Raw genomic sequence first — 16214 nt, 5'->3', positions numbered from 1 at the left:
AGCATGCTTGGATGTGCAGAGGAAGACGTCACCCTATGTCATCAGACCTGGGCCACTGGAAGAGCAATTCTCGAAGCAACACAGTCTCATTGCTTCTCTCATTACACACCACATGTTTCTCAAAATCCTTTCACATTTTAGCTTGCTTCAAATTATAAATGGCTTTCATTTTCGGATAGCCTCAAACTTGAAATCTAGATTGGTCATTCTCAAACTTGGCTGTACGTTGGAATCATCAAGAAGATTTAAGAAGCCCTGATACTTAGAGGATCTGACATTGAGAGTTTCTGATTTAATTGGGTTCACCGAGTGTGGATGAGGCATCTGGGTTTTTTAAATTTTTCCAGGGGATTCCAAAGAGTAGCTAAAGTTGAAGACCCTGATCATAATGTCAGTCACATCTAGTAGAGTCAATGGTAATGAAAAAAAAAAAAGTAAAATCCAATACCAACTGAAGGTTTATATCATATTTTATTTCTTTTTTTGGTTGCAGCTGTCTCCTTGATAACCTACCACTCCTAAGACTCTTTAATAAGACCCACTTCTCTGCCCTCGGCTTCTGAGATGTTTCATTTGGTAGTCGTTATTTGGATGGAGAGCTGATTTTGTTTTACAGTCTGTTTTTAGGAGCACACTTTGGGGCACGGGCAGCTGGAAATGTGGCGGGAAAATCGTTATGTGAAATTTCATCAGATCTTTGACATTCAGACGTGTTTCAATAAATGATTTTTTTCTCGTGTCTAGGTATTTAACATGCATTGTGTTTCCAGTGGTTCAAGCTAATTTTGTCTAATTTCCAGGGTCAGTCAAAAGATTGTTGTTTCCTTTCAGCCCGCCGCCCAAGACACCTAGAAGAGCCGGAGCCAGCCACCCTGCCTCAGGTTCTAGTAGGTATAGTTGGCTGTGAAGAGTGACTGGGTGGATGCTGTACTGGAAGAGCCCATGGGAGCGTACTTGCCTCGGGCTGCCTGGGAGTTAGCCTAAAAAACAAGAGCGACAGAGGAGACCTAGTTAGAGCCAACACAACCACGCGCTTGACCTCCTCTGCTTCCCGTTTGAAACCAGCGACACCTCCATTTGAATACTTCTCTCCTTACATTGATTTTGCCAGAATGTTGCGGCTGATACCATTTCCCTCCTTCTGTAATGTTATCTCCTTTATCCCAGTTTTCTTAGCATTTCTTTGGCAAGATAGGTTTGTGTGTATTACTGGGAAAGTTTCTTTTCAGTACCAACGGTATCGCAAGAACAGTACTAGAAATTAAAGTTGAGAAACTTCTCATTAGTACGGGGATAAATGAATGAGGATTTCAGTCTAAACAGTGGGAAAGTTTGGAATAGCTGCTGAAGTCGTCTGCTAAGAAACTGACCAGATGCTATGGCCAAGCACCAGACAAGGTGCAGCTGAAGGTACGCTGTAGCAAAAACAAATAAATAAAATAAAATTATTTTGTAAAGTTCCCATTTTTAACTTATACTTGACCACAAGAACATGTAGTTTTAGGTAGTTGTTTATCGCAGTATCATTTGATTCCCTGTGTAAATCCCAATTAAAGTAGAGCTCAGGATTATGAGGCCCTGTAACAATATTTGAATGTCACTCTTCAAGTCACTGTTACTATCGTTCGCTCTCCCCAGGCTCTATTTCTTCATCTACAGTGATTTGCGAAGTGCGTCTCATGAACCTAAGCACGTATGAGAAATGGAAATTCTCTAGCTTGGCCCAGACCATCTGAATGATAAACTGAGGTAATTCGGTGGCGGGGGCCCAACCATCTGCATTTGAACAAGCCCACCAGGCGGCCCAGATGCACACTTGAGTTTGAGAACCACACCTTAGATGATAAACTCAGCTTTCCTTCCTTGGTGTGGACGGCTCCTCTGGCCCTTGCTTTCACAATCCCTCCACCATATTAGCTACATTTCCTCACCTCATCAGCACAGCCATGCCCTGCTCTCCACCATCATAAGGTAGAGCACTCCCTCTAAAATCTCATACCTCTTTATGCACCAAGATGATTTTTTACACTTCTCTCGGGCTTTCTTTTCCTTTAGTGTTTCATCACTAAACCTCTGGTGAGCATGTAACTTTCTCACTCAGCCTCCTCTGTGATCAGCACAATAAATTATCTGACCCCTCACATTTGGCACTCTTCCGTCGCCTTACTAAACTTTTCTCTCCTGCTTTATCTGTTTAGGTTGACCTGAATCTTCCTGCATGCTTAAGAGAGCTGTCAGGAAAATTCAGGATCTAAGTTAAGGTACCGCAAACTCACTCTCATTTCAGCTGCACCGTGCCAGATGCTTGGCCTTCACCTCTGGTCTTCAGCAGAGGATGTCAGCAGTTATTCCAAGCTGCTCCCCTGTGAAGACTGAAATCTCCATTTCCTTCTCACTCTCAGCAGATGCCCGCAACTGTAGTCAGCAATCACCTGCTACATCTCTGTACCTCAACAGATTTGATTTCAACCTATTCTCTTTCTTCTTTGCTATCTCTCTCCTCCTTTCTAAGACCAACTCTGCCACCTGTATGAATATAATTTCACATAATTCTATTTCCTCCAAGTCCTTGCCCTCTCAATGGTCTCCACTCTCCTATTCTTTACTCTTTCCTATGTTTTTTCTAATGGATAGAAATGATACCACCTTATGGGTTTGACCTGCATTTCCATGGTAGTTAGTGATGCTGAGAATCTTCTCAGGGGCTTATTGCCATTTGTACTTCATCGATGGAGAAATATCTGTTCGAGTCCTTTGCCCATTTTTAACTGGGTTGTTTTCATTTTTGTTACTGAGATGGAAAGTTTCTGTATGTATTCTGAGTAATAAAAACCTTATCACCTGTAGGATTTACAAATATGTTCATTCAATCTGTGAGGTGTCTTTTCGCCCTCTTGATAGTGTGCTTTGCATGTACATATGCCAAGCCCTCTCCTACCTGGCTAAACTCTACACCTCCTAAAGGCAGTGTCCGTGTCTGCTTTTTTCAGTCCGGTCTTTGGCTCATAATAGGTGTTCAAAAAGGAATGGTTACTAGTAGAATAAAATCCTTATTTGTCCTCATTTCTCCTGGTAACCCTTCTAGGTCTTTTCCTGACAAACTTCTTGGATGTACACATGTTCTCTTCCCTCTCTACTGAAACTGATTTGTCGAAGGTCACTGATGTGCACCTAAATGCCCATCTCTGCCTTTTCTGAGCCTTCGTTCCGAATCTCTCTGTAGTGTGTTATTAATGACCCCTTGAAATTAGTTTCTCTTTCTTCCCAGAATCGTCGGTCCATCCTGTCATATTATTTCTGCTTCTTTGGGTGGCATCTCTTCTTTATCTTCCCGAAATGAAAGGTGTCCCCAGTTCAGTCCTTGTCCCTCTTATCTTCCCTCTGAAGTGTCTGTGTGGAAACTGTCCTTCAATCTCTGTTGTCAGCTATACACCCAGTGTGGATAACTCAAAACTCTCTCTAGCCCTAACTTTCCCACTGAGCCCCAAAGCCACATTTCCAAATACCCAGTAGACACTATCTGCAGATGCCTTCATGGCCTGAAGAAAGCAAAGCTTTTCTGCATGAGAGAGCCAGGCCCCAAGTGCCCACCTGATCAAGGAGATAAGAGGTAGTAGCATCTTACCACAGCCCGCTTCACAAAGGCCTCCTGTGTCGCCTTCTTGTTTGCAGCCTTGCCACTCCAGGCAGCCAGTGCACTGGCCTGCAGGGCCCGTCCGTAAGAGAAACTTAGTTTCCAGGGCTTTGGTAGAGGGCAGAGGTTGATAGCATTGAGGTTGAGGGTAGCATCCTCTTCACTCATGCCGCCAGACAAAAAGCAGATGCCTACAATGAGAAAAGCCGTTCCACTCTACTGGTCCCAGCTCGTGGACCCTGCTTGAGAAAGCAAGCAACGAGCCTAAAGGAAATGTAATGTCTCAGGGTTTTTTTTCTGCTTGATTTGCATGGGCCTGGGTCGGAGATATTCGTCTGCCTTTGTTGAGGCTAAGGATATAAGGACTTCAATAAATAAGGACGGTGGTGAGAGGTTAAGGAAATCAATGGACTGTGTGCATTTGGACAGACCCGGAGTAGGTGGTATCATGGAGTGTGAGGGGAAGTGCTGGCTGCCTGTAGGGTAGCAGGGGTTGGCTTCATGGATAGACGACTCCTGGACCAACAGAAATGCTGTGGAACTCTTTCAAAGGCTGAGCACTAAGACCGCGAGTTAGAGACGGAAAGCCTTACCAGGAACAGCTGCAGGAACGGTACGGTGGAGAGCTGTGACAGTGGCCATAGCCACTTGCTCTGGGGTATACTTCTTGGTGCAGGCATGTCCAGCAGTCACCATGTTGGGCTTCAGCAGGGTGCCCTCCAGGTAAACATGATGGTCATTCAGGGCCTTATAGACAGCAGCCAGGACCTGAAGGACAAAAGGCCCAAACAGGTGAAACCCAGAGCGAGCCTTAGAGGCACCTGACCTTGGCACTTGTACACTACAGTGTTGCAGGATGAAGGAAATCTCATGTGTGGTTTGGCCACAGCTTCCCAACCAGCCCCTAGGACTCCTGAGGGCAACGTATTGCGAACCACAGCCACTGAGCACAGCCAGGCTGGCCTGTCCCCGCCCCCCTATTCTAACTGCTCACTGCATGGACTGTCGGCATTGCTCTGCTTCCCTTCACCCCTTCCTTCCCATTAGTCCTTCTGGTCGGTGGAGACTGCTTTGATTTAGTTAGTTGGGGACATCTAAATTGGCCTTCATTCTCCTTCCCCATAGGTGCTAAGTGGTCCTAAACGCATACATTTTAGACACAGAAGTGCTGTCAGATCTCATTTAGTCCCCTGAACTTTGCCAGTGAAGAAACTGAGGTCAGGTTACATTAGGACTCTCTTACTCTGTTACAGATATATTGGGGCTAATTTAGAAAGTCACAAGTAACCACATTACTTTCTAATTAGATATTTTTGTGTGAGCCTTATCTTATTTTAAAATCTCTTAGTTCACCCTGGCTGGTGTGGCTCAGTGGATTGAGTGCAGGCCTGCGAACCAAAGGGTCGCCAGTTTGATTCCCAGTCAGGGCACATGCCTGGGTTGCGGATCAGGTCCCCAGTAGGGGGCGCATGAGCACACATTGATGTTTCCCTCTCTCCCTTTCTTTCTCCCTCCCCCTCTGTCTCAAAATAAATAAATGAAATCTTTAAAAATGATTTATTTATAAAATAAAATCTCTTAGTTTACACATAATGCAACTGAGGTTCAAAAAGATAATATGACTTATCCAAGGCCCCATAACTGGGAACAAGGACCCTCAATCCCTAGTCTTGGTACTGCAAACCCTGTGCCTTTTCTATATGGAGCACACCATGTGCCAAGAAATGGAAGGTTTGATAATAGCCCCTTACCTTCTCCCTGCTACATAATGATGCCAACTGAAGAATATTTCACATATAACAGCTGATATATGTTAAGTAACAGCTGTTACTTTTAAGCAAGGTTTTTCAACTAGAATTGGGAACTTTATATTCAAGCCTTACCTTCTCAGTGACATACTGGCAGTGTTCCAGGTCGTGGTCACCATCAGGAATTACCTCTGGCTCAACAATGGGTACCAGCCCATTCTAAAAAGGACAGAGGACAGGACAGAGAGAGTGAAGCTCCGCTCACTGGGATCCTTTGCTTAAGAGATTATTCAACAGTTGCGATTGGTATAAAATGAAACCTTTATGGAGAACACCATCTAAGTGATGTAAAGGCAATGCAAAGAAATCTAATGGGATGTCTAGTGAGCAGGGCTTAACCAAAAAAGAACAATGAGGTTAAAAAAAAAAGGTTTTCTGCAAATGGGCCAAAATAAATGCCAACTCTTCATCTCTATGTCTTGTTCTAGAAACTATTCTTGCTTCCTCAGAAACTAGCAGTCACTCTTAGAGCAGTCAAGCTTAAATCACAAAGATGCTTCTCGTGTGGGTCCAGTAGGGTACTCAAGAAGTGTTTACAATTCTGATTGGGAATCTCCAGGTGCTCACAACCCACATTGCCTTAACACAGCAGCCACACCACAAATCAGACTGAACTGGATCCCAGAGACGTGCCAACATATGTTGGAAACGTTAGCATTGAGTTGCCATCCTCCATTAAATTCCTGGGTCAGAGCTACCACCCTCGAGCTGGGGATCGAGCTAGGGTCCTGTCCTGGACATGGCACAGACAGGACAGGAGCACAGACAGCCAAGTGCTACGGCCTCAAAAGCCAGGCGACTTTGAAGACCAGCATATCGCCCTTTGGCAGAAGGGCAGCAGTTGATGGTACTTGTCTGTTGGGCTCCTAGCTGGCTTGGGCAACCAGACCCTTCTCTACCACACTTGGCTACAGCAAAAGTAGTGGGAAATGCCATCTGGATACACTAGTGAGAGGAGGTGAGAGCTCCTGTGTGGGTATAATACAATTAGAAGGATAAGCGCTAAAGATAGCTCTCGCCTACTGTTTTGTAGACCAAGGGGAAGGCTGAGCACCTGCTGACAGATGCTGGCATAGCGAGCCAGGGTATTGGCGTTTTCCTGGATAGCAAGGGTGGATGGACATTGTTTGTCAATCCTCAGCACAGCACGCCACTTCCCAAAGTCAGCACCTTCTTTCTTATACTGAGCACAGCGCTGAGAAAGGCCATCAAGTCCTGCAAGTCACAAAAGACAGCACGGCTCTTTGCACCGCATCCCTGATCCATGGGTCCACAGATAAAATGATGGAGTTCTCCCGTGGCTTAGGTTTCAGTCAGCAGAGCTTGAGGACTGAAAACAACCAGCCAAATAAACACGGGTCCCAATACTGAGCCAAAGGACCTGGATTTAATAAATATGGTTTTGAAGCACATAATGGATAATACCGTAAGAAGAGAGGGAACTAATACTTGTTTAGTACTTGCTATGTTCCAGGCATGATTCTAGGCTTTTTGCATGTCTTTTCTCATTTAGTTACCACAACAACCCTACTAGTTAATATTATACTCATTTTACAGATGTGGAGATCGAGGTCCAGAGAGGTTAAGTGAGTTTACCGAGTTTGCAGAGCAAATCAGTGACAGAGCTGGGATTCCGATTCTGCTTAGCTAACCCAGCGCTGGAGTTTACACTTGGGCGGTGAAGTACCTCACAAAGTTATCTAAGTCGTAAGTGAGGGAAGCAGGACTCAAACCCAGGTGTGCCTGATCCCAAAGCCTGGGACCTTTCCTCTGTACCTGCTGCTGGATTTTTCTCTGAAAATAGTATTCCCAGGTACAAGGTATCTTCTCTGTGCAAGGGACTGTGGTTAAGTCCTTTATGTATATTGTCTAATTTTATTCCCAAAACTATTCTGCAAAGCAGATATTGTTACCCCTAAAATGAACTCAGACATCTAAGTGACTAGCCTGAGGTCATGCAGTTATTAACTAGAAGAGCTGGGATTAAAAATCAGGTGTATGTGGCCCTAAAACTGGGGGATAGTCATATTTTCTTTTCCCCTACTTATTTCCAGCATATATTGGCCTGATTCACATCAGTGGTCACTATCCTTACCTTGAATGGTGGTTTCTTTGTTTGTTCCTGCAAGAGGAGCAGTTCCTTGGTCTAACTGTGAATTAAATCATTAACAAGTAATTAGCAGGTGTCAGGTATCCCAGTAAAACACAGCAGAGCCCCTGGTGCTCTCTAATATAGTTCCCATCTTTCCCAAACCAAGAAGTAGAATTAGGAAGATGTATTAGTCACTCAGAGAGACACAACTCAGTTCACAGCAGAAGGGAAGTTACCTGAAAGGAACAATGTAAGAAGGTCAAGGTCAACCCTAAGAGGATGGAAAGCACAGGCCTGGGGCTTGGGAAGGAAGAAGTAATCTCATAGAACCCGGGAGACAGAGGTGCTGTAAAAGAGCAGTTTCCCTTAAATTGTTCATTCATTTATTCAAGAGACATTGTTGAGCACCTGAACGTACCAGGCACTGTGTGGTAGGAGACAAAGAGAATGAGGATGCAGCTCTAACTCTCAGCAGAGCCCAGACTAAGTTCATGAGCCAGAGAGACAGGCTGGGCTGCAACCGGCTCCAATTTTACCTTGCTGTGGGCAAATTACGTTACCTCTTGCAATTCCAGTTTCTCACTTCATCTCTAAAGTAAGGGTAATAATTGAGTCTGTCTCCAGAGGTTGTGAGGAGGACTAAATGAGTCCCTGGAGTTGTAAGCACTCATTGAATACTAATGTGCATGCACTCTTGAGAAGTTCACACAGTTTTGGAAGACTTAGTTAAAATAGAACAGAAAGTGCTTTAATAATAATAGCTATCATGCACTGAATAATAATTACGCAACAAGAAGAGTTTTAAAAACTCATTTCACCCTTAGAAGAACCTTATGAGGTGGGTATTATTATTCCCATTTTAGAAATGAGAAATAGAGACACAGATTTAGTACCTCGAAGAAAAATTGATGAAAGAAGAGAGCATGGGAAGAAGAGTCTAGAAGAGGATTTGTTCTCAGGGGAATGTGTGATGGAAAGCAGCTGGATGACGAGAGATGTTCAGTGTTGGCCTGGCCCCAGCCCTTGGGCTGGGCACTTGGCTGGGTGGAGCAGAGGTGGGGGGAGTGGAAGTACTCACCTTAATCCCCACCACGATGCCCTTTTCCTTAAGGATGTTTCTGAACAGCTTTCCCTGGCTGTCCTTCTGGTAGAGGGTCTCATGGAACAGGATCACACCCCCTATGCTCTGGCTGATGGAGTTGTCCACAGTGAAGAGGATTTCTCGGAACTGCCGTCGGTTCTCCTCTGTGTTCTCCACGTTGATCCTCTGCAGGCGGTTTCCCATGGTGCCTATGGCGGGTAGGTGAAGGTAGTGTAAGGGGCGAGCCCAGCTTTCCTGCACACCATCTCAGCAACCCTCACCAGGAAGGAGCGCAAGCCTCTCTTCTCTTTTCAGGTCTTCAGAACTCCTCCCTCTTTTTTTGTCTTCCCAGGAATAACCTTAGTTGGTGTCAGGATGCCATTCAGGAAGACTCAGGGCTGGGCATGTCTGTGTCAGGGTGGCAGCAACCACTGGGTCCCGGTGGGTAAGTACGGCCTTCATCCTCTCCCCAGCCCTATTCTGGTTCAACCCTCAGTCTGACTATTGACTTCTCCAGCTCTGTGGTTTTATGGTGGTGTGCAGGCCTGCCACAGGTCTGCCTTGTACCATCTTGGGCTTACTCAAATACAAGCCCTCCCCTGTGCCAGAGGTAGATACTTCCCTGCCCTCTCTGCTCTTCATTGGCTGACTTTAAACTGACTTCTCATTAGCAGGAGAGGGCTACATATCTGACCTTCTGGTTACTGAGTTCCTGGTCTTGCTATACCCTGGATTCAAATGACCTCTGGCTGGGTGCCTTCAAATGGTAGGCTTGGGCCTCTGCCCTGGGTTTTCAGAGATCTGCCAACTGGAACGACAGGACTCAAAAGGCCTATGATTACTAAGTGTTCTGCTCCCACTCCTGTGTGCATAAGCCTTTACTCTTCTGGGAGAAAAGGAATATGATTACCACGTTGCCTTTGCTGAGTGTATGCGTGTTGTATGTTGTTTCTTGCACTCACCTACAGACTCATCGGCAGCCAGGATCCCCTTCCCATTGGCAACGATGCGCTGGGCGATTTCTGACAGCTCCTTCTTCTGTTCTGGTGTGAGAGCTGGGAATTGGTGGGCCATGGTGACAGGTCTGGAAAGGAGTACATGAGAGTCCTGAACACAACTGTGGGTGGCTCAGGGGGACTCATGACCAAGGCAGCTGGGGTGTGCAGCCAAACCGTACAGACAAGCCCTGCAGGCCCCTCTGCCATTTCTGGCCCATTTTCACGAGTATATAAACAAATGAGGTCTGGGGGGTGTTTCCCCCTTAGCCTAAGTAGGAACAATGAGCCATTATGGATAAAGGTGAGATGCTAAATGTCCCCGCCGATCCTAAATAGAATGTCTTCCAGGAGACCTTTGGGATCACTGATCCTGAGACTGGACCAGGTAATTAGCGGCCCACTCAAATCCGACAAATAGACGGCACTGCAGCAGTTACTGTCTCTCTATTCTGTGGATTCCTGGTGCCGTCGGGGGCCCTGGATGGCTTGAGGCCAGGACAGTGGGACTTTTGACCTCTGTGGCCATTCTCCACTTTGCTCTGTTAGCTCACAACGCACCAGACAACTCTCCAGGCGACCAGCTTGAGAGAAGAAACTACCACTTGGCCTTGAAGTTAACCTCCCTTCAGCTTTGGAACCTACAGGGTGAGGGGCATGCTTCCTTTCTCCTGTATTCAAACACTGATAAGACCACTTGAGGCCAATGGGGAGGATTTTTCCTAAGTATCCCTGGGCTGAATGTCCCCGCAGGCTCCGAGGGTGCTGAAGTCATATGTTGGTCCCTGTTCCAGTAATTCTTAGCTTCACTGCTTTAGTGAGGGGTGACTCTGGCTCAAAGACTGCCTACCCAAACGACATCCTTAGCAGTGGTACCCTGAAGGGGCTCATTGCCCCTGTTCAGCTGCCACTTTGGGCTCGTCTTGAAAACGCAAGCTCTCAGGGCTTTTATATCTTAGAAAGAGTGATTTCGCATAGGTTGAGCTATCAAAGAGGACAAATCACAGTGAAGATTATCTTGAGCAGTTTCCTACCCAATTCTATGGCCTCCTCTGCCCCTCACACACTCACATACAGGATAGGTGCCTTGTGCCTACGTTCTACTTTCTGGAACCCCAAGGGCACCTCAGTTCTCATTTCACCCATTCAGCAGTGAGGTAACCAGCCCAGGTAGTATCATCATTAGTTAATGAGCAAGCTAAGATCCAGAGACATTTCCTGACTTGCCCAAGGGCCTAGTGAGGGTGAAGCAGAGCTTCCTACCCTGTCCTGTCTCTCATGGCAAATTGAATTTTTCACATTTTCTGCATCCCTTTAAGGCAGGTTCTTAAAACCCTGTCCCTTGATGTAAGAAGTCGATGGCCACTGAACGAATTCATGAGAAAGAATAATGGATACCACTCTCATTGGTGCCACTATTTCTTCGACAGGGGTTCTTGTCTTAAATGAAAAGAGTGAAAGCACAGTGGTGTCACTGGGTACCAGGACGGGCTAGTGAGCAACAGTCTCTAGAGAAGATGATGTTCCAAGGCTCCTCACAGTCCAGCCACCTGACGTTGCCCCTGTTTGTGTACTAGTTCTAATACTGCGGTCAGGGATGATTAGCTTTGGACCTGGCCTCTAGATCTTCACGCAGATAAAAGCCAACCTGAGCTTGGGGACATTCAGGCCAAAGTGCAAATTTTCCTCTCTCAGTTGAGGTATTTGCACAGAGGAGTTGACATGTACCAAATAGTAAAGATGTTTCCTTACTGAAGCTAAAGGAAAAAATAGCCCAATAATAAGAGAAAATTATCATTTACTGCCAGGCGTTCTGCCAATTGTTTTTGCATGCACTACCTAATTTACTCCTCACAATAACCCCAGAAGGCAGCTGGAGTTTCCCCCTTCCATGTAATAGGTAAGTACAGACTATAAGAGAGTTTAATTATTTGTGCAAGCACCAATAGCTAACAAGGCCAAAGTTGGCATGAGGGGCAGTGCTCCTCTCTTTCCAGGAAAGGAATCAGCCTGGGGTGACTCTAATGTGCTTGAGGACACCCCCAGAATACTTGGTGATGACACCCTCGGAGTACCCCAAATTGCTGTGGATCATTATTCCCACGCCACTGTCATTACCAATTCCTAAGCATCCGACACACTCACACAGAGGTTTGCTGCTAGAAAAACAAACAGACCTGGGTTCAAGGACCAGCTCTGCCTCCTTGCTGGCTGGAGCCATGGGCAAGTCAATAATTTCTGGGTCTTAGTTTATTATGGATTAAATGGCAGTAATATCTGCTCTTGTTGTCTCATTGCCAAATGTATCAAATGTGACTTGTGAGCACTCTATTCATTGTGTTTGCTCAAAATAAATTTGTCAAATTGCATGATAAACATGAAGGTGGTTTATAAAGCCTTATGAAAATGTAAGGTATTATTGTTACTTCTTTTTAAATTTTTTTTTTTCAAAAAATAATTACCTAAGGGACTTCCACATTTCTATTTACTCCCAAGCTATTTTCTTCAGGCTGAGTGTGCTGACTCAACCAGAAAAACAAGTAGAGAAAAGGTCGAATCAAACCAAATCTGTTTACGGGAAGTTAAACTTCTACAGAAGGATTAAAGGTCTGCAGCATGGGCACCACATCAGCACAAATGTTATCTGTTAATTATAAAGCAGGGTCAGAGGCCGATGTTCACCACCGGGAGACCGGAGGCCAGTGGGAGTGGGTAATGGTAGAGAATGATTTCTATGCCCCAAAGCCTCTGCTCACTGAGCTCCCAAGTCAACATTTTTTTAAGTGTGATTGGAAGTTGTTTGCATTATATTATTAAGTGAAAAAATCAAATTGCAGAGGAGTATGCAGTATATAATATCATTCTTTTTTAATTAAAAAAGTGTTATATGCACATACTGTTTGTACGTCTATATAAGCAGAGAATAACCACCCTGGGGTTGCCTCTGGGGAATAAGATGGGGTGAAGTGACTCTAACCTTTCACTTTCTAAATTTTATTTTATTTTATTTCACTTTTGATAGAGGGGAAGGGAGGGAGAAAAAGGAGAGAAACATCAGTGTGACAGAGAAACATCTCATACGCACCCCAGCTGGGGTCCAAACCCGCAGCCCAGGCGTGTGGTCTGACCAGGAATCCAACGGGGCGAACCTTCGCTTTGTGAGACAATGCCCAACCCGCTGAGCCGCTCCATTTGACTTGTTAATAAACAAGGTTATATATTATTTATTTATTATACATAATATATTAACAGGTAATCATATATGTACAGATCTGGGAGAAGGTTGTGGGTATGCACATATATGAATAGAAGGTAACCACAGAAAAACAGAGCTACGGGTGACCTCGGAGTGATCTGTAGCAACCCTGCCAACTTTGGAAATGAGGAAACAGAGGCCCAGGAAGAATCTGTTTGATGCCTCTTCTACATTGTGATGTTCTAAGGTTACAAATCACATCCTATTGGTTTATGACTTGGAATCCTATTTCTAATCCTTGTTCAGCAAAATAACAGATGGAACCCTATAGTGTGGTCCTTTCTGCCTTCCTTGAAGAGGTCCTATGAAAAGGTAATCATTTGTAAAATATGAATATTCAACTTCTGGAGACATGTAAGGCAGTAGAGAGTCCATTTGCTTCTCCATGTGCAAGGCCGGTGGATTTTCAAGAAGACAGACACGAAAGGCTCATTCATCGAAAGGTTTATTCATTGAAAGCCTGTGGCCGCCAGGCACCGTGAGCAGCACTTTTATGTATGAATGCAGGAAGATGCTCCCAGCCTCGCTACCCATCCCTGTGCCACACTGACAAGCACAGTGAGATGCTCCCAGCCACCCTGACCCCTGGTGCCTCTGAACACACGTGCAGCAGCCCAGAAAGAGAGTTCTGCTCTTTCCTCTAAACTGGCAAGTCATTCAAAGGAACTGCTCGCCACTGCACTCCGTTCCCTGGCCCCACACACACCTCAGGTCCAGCCTGGGCCTCAGTCTTCCCCAGGTACACACACCCCTGGCTAAAGCGATGCTGGCAGCTGGGTTTGAGCCCCTGCTGGGCCCCAACTGGCTAATGGAGGCCTAAGTAACTATTTAAAGTCAAGCTTATTTGAAAAGGCAGCGTATCTTCACAATATGCTGTTTTTCAGAGAGTGAAACAAATGCACCAAAATAGATCAGCAGCTTTTGACTCTAACTTCAGCTGCAGTGTCTTTGAGGTGTTTGGTGCCAGTAGGAAATGTTGTTATAGAAAGCATCAAACGAGTAGAAGGTTTGAGAATTTATAATCAAGTGACAGCTATGCTCTGTGACACTTGCCTGTTCCATTTCCTCATCTGAGCAATGGGTGAAAGCCAAGGTCAACACATGTCAGCACCCATTTCTGTGACAAGGAAACTTCAGTGCTCATACTAGCAGGTGTGGGAAGAGAATGAAGAAAGTGACAGAAGGTGATAGATACATAAATAAATCATCCAAATAAGCAGTGGTTATGGAAAGAGTAGAAAGGATCAGGAATCTCAAAAACTGAGTAGAACCTAACTAAATGGGAGCGTTCAAGTTGATTTTCCCAGGCCAAGATTCGAAAGAGCCCTCACAAACTTGAGCAGTTTGCTGCCAGGACGGGTTCGAGGAAAAACAAGCACTTGGGCAGATTATCACGTTTTCAGCCACCCTTAGTTTTTCCTGAAAACAAAAGCAAACAAACTTTCCCCTCTACAAGTGATCATTAACCCCTCACTCTCTGGTGCAGGCCTAGTAGACAAAAGAAGTTCCTTTACTTACACTTTGGGATAGGAGCGTCCCCTTAGAGATCAGAAGCTGTAGGCGAGGCAGCAGCTGCCAAATAGGACGAATGTTTGGGAAGAGTCAGCTTTTATAGACTTCTCATCAAAGTTTGTTTTGTGTGTGTGTGTGTGTGTGTGGTTTGGGGTTTTTGTTTTTTTTTTTTTTACTTGTGCCCTCCCCTTTCCACGTTGGCCTGGTGGGGAGGTGTTTATCCAATACCTCTGATTGGCTCGTAAACAGCCAATCCTTCTAGTCATGCTCACATACTCACTGTATGCATAGAATGTTAAGGCTGCAAGGACTATCTGCAGACCATGTAGTTATAACTCCAGACTCTTCATTTTACTGGTTAGGAAATAGAGGCACAGAGGATGAGGGGAATTCACCTAAGTCGTGCAGCTAATGAATGACTGAGCTCTAGAGTCCACCAAGGGAAACCAAGAAGAATGTTAGCTTAGCTCCAGCACTTAAAAAATACATGACCTTGGCCAAGGTTGTCTCTATTTCCCTGACACTTAATTTCCTCCTCTGTAAAGTGGAATCCTAACTTCACAAGAGTATTAAATAAGTTTGTAAAGTGCCTGCATACAATAGGCACTCAAAGGTCCTCCCTCCAAACCCCATCTCAGGGCCCCCCAAAACAAGCTGGGCTCCTTGGTATTTTTAATGCCAGAACACACTGCCTTTACGTTACTCTCATTTGTTCTCAATCTGTACACCTTTGTCTTAAAGTTGGTAAAAACTAGAATTAAAACTCAAGAGTGATTGATCTAAGCCATCATCTCCCCTAGCTATGGCACTATCTTGGTATAAGTTCATTCCACAGGTTTTCTCCTGAGCATTCAAGCAACATCTAAACCAAGAGAAAGTAAATAATGTAAAAGTAGTGCATGCTTCCTGAGTCAAATAACGAACGAGGCAAATAAACATTACGGAGAAATCTAAAAATAATGAAATGACCAGGATCACCAGAAAGTATAAATTCTCAGGAAGACATTCCTTTGGGATAAGTCACAAAATGGGGGGACTGTCAAAGTACTCAGGGGTATTGAGTGTGACACCAGAATTTATGGGTGAACACGTGAAATGTCAACGAAATGAAGGAAAAAGTAGCACAGAACTAAGTTGTCTAAATAGAGTTTAGGCTCAGAAAGCTTCTAAAAGTGGATAGTGTTAGACAGGGAATGTGGATATTAAAGGAAATTAAAATACTTGAAACATAAAATTGAGGCTTATTTGTCTGGGGAAGTCTTGGCCAAGGCCTGTCCTAACTTCTGGAGACATGGAAGGCGGCAGAGAGTCCATTAGCTTCTCCGGCTAGACCAGGTGAAGCTCCCTTCAGCACTCTTGACCCCCCCTGCGGCCCAAAGGCATGCTCTCTGGGTTTCCCATCTCCACCTGGTGCTCAGTCAAGCACCTGGTGCTTGATTCATCAGGCCAAGATGACGCGATCTGGGGAGGTTTTATCAGATTTTATTTTTGGCAGAGAAGAATGAGAGGAAGTAGAGGTGGGTGGTAATGAAAGAATGGAGAGTGGGGTCAGTGACAGTTGGGGGAGGTCAGGACTTGGGTGGCCAGAACACTGAGTAAAATATTCCACCCACTGAAAGCTGCATGGTAAAAATTATTTCACTTCTGCTGCTGGTACTAATTATTCTTGTGATGACAATGACAACAATAACAACAATAATAGCTAAGTTTTTGAGATTCTATGGTACATCTAGTTCTTTTTATAGATATCTCCAATCTGAACCCCTCTCTGAGATTACCTGCTTTCTGGATAAGGAAACTGGGGTTCAGAGAAGGCAAGTGACTTTTCTGAAGTCC

At 45.0% G+C, this 16214-nt stretch overlaps 1 protein-coding gene across 1 annotated transcript; it reads right to left on the bottom strand.

Annotated features, from left to right (window-relative positions):
- Positions 1-452: 452 nt before the first annotated feature.
- On the bottom strand, positions 453-14524 carry ALDOB (aldolase, fructose-bisphosphate B). The gene is made up of 9 exons (XM_024560016.3): positions 14385-14524; positions 9578-9699; positions 8613-8824; positions 7538-7592; positions 6497-6657; positions 5518-5601; positions 4228-4402; positions 3626-3825; positions 453-980 (listed from the first exon to the last, which is right to left on the bottom strand). Exons 2-9 carry the CDS (start codon positions 9687-9689, stop codon positions 885-887), a joined length of 1095 nt encoding a protein of 364 aa, XP_024415784.1. The 5' UTR covers positions 9690-9699; positions 14385-14524; the 3' UTR covers positions 453-884.
- Positions 14525-16214: the final 1690 nt, after the last annotated feature.

The sequence above is a fragment of the Desmodus rotundus genome, chromosome 1 (assembly GCF_022682495.2).
Source record: "Desmodus rotundus isolate HL8 chromosome 1, HLdesRot8A.1, whole genome shotgun sequence".
Taxonomy (NCBI): Eukaryota; Metazoa; Chordata; class Mammalia; order Chiroptera; family Phyllostomidae; genus Desmodus; species Desmodus rotundus.
Note: the sequence above shows the minus strand (reverse complement) of the source record. Positions and strands in the feature narration are given on the sequence as shown.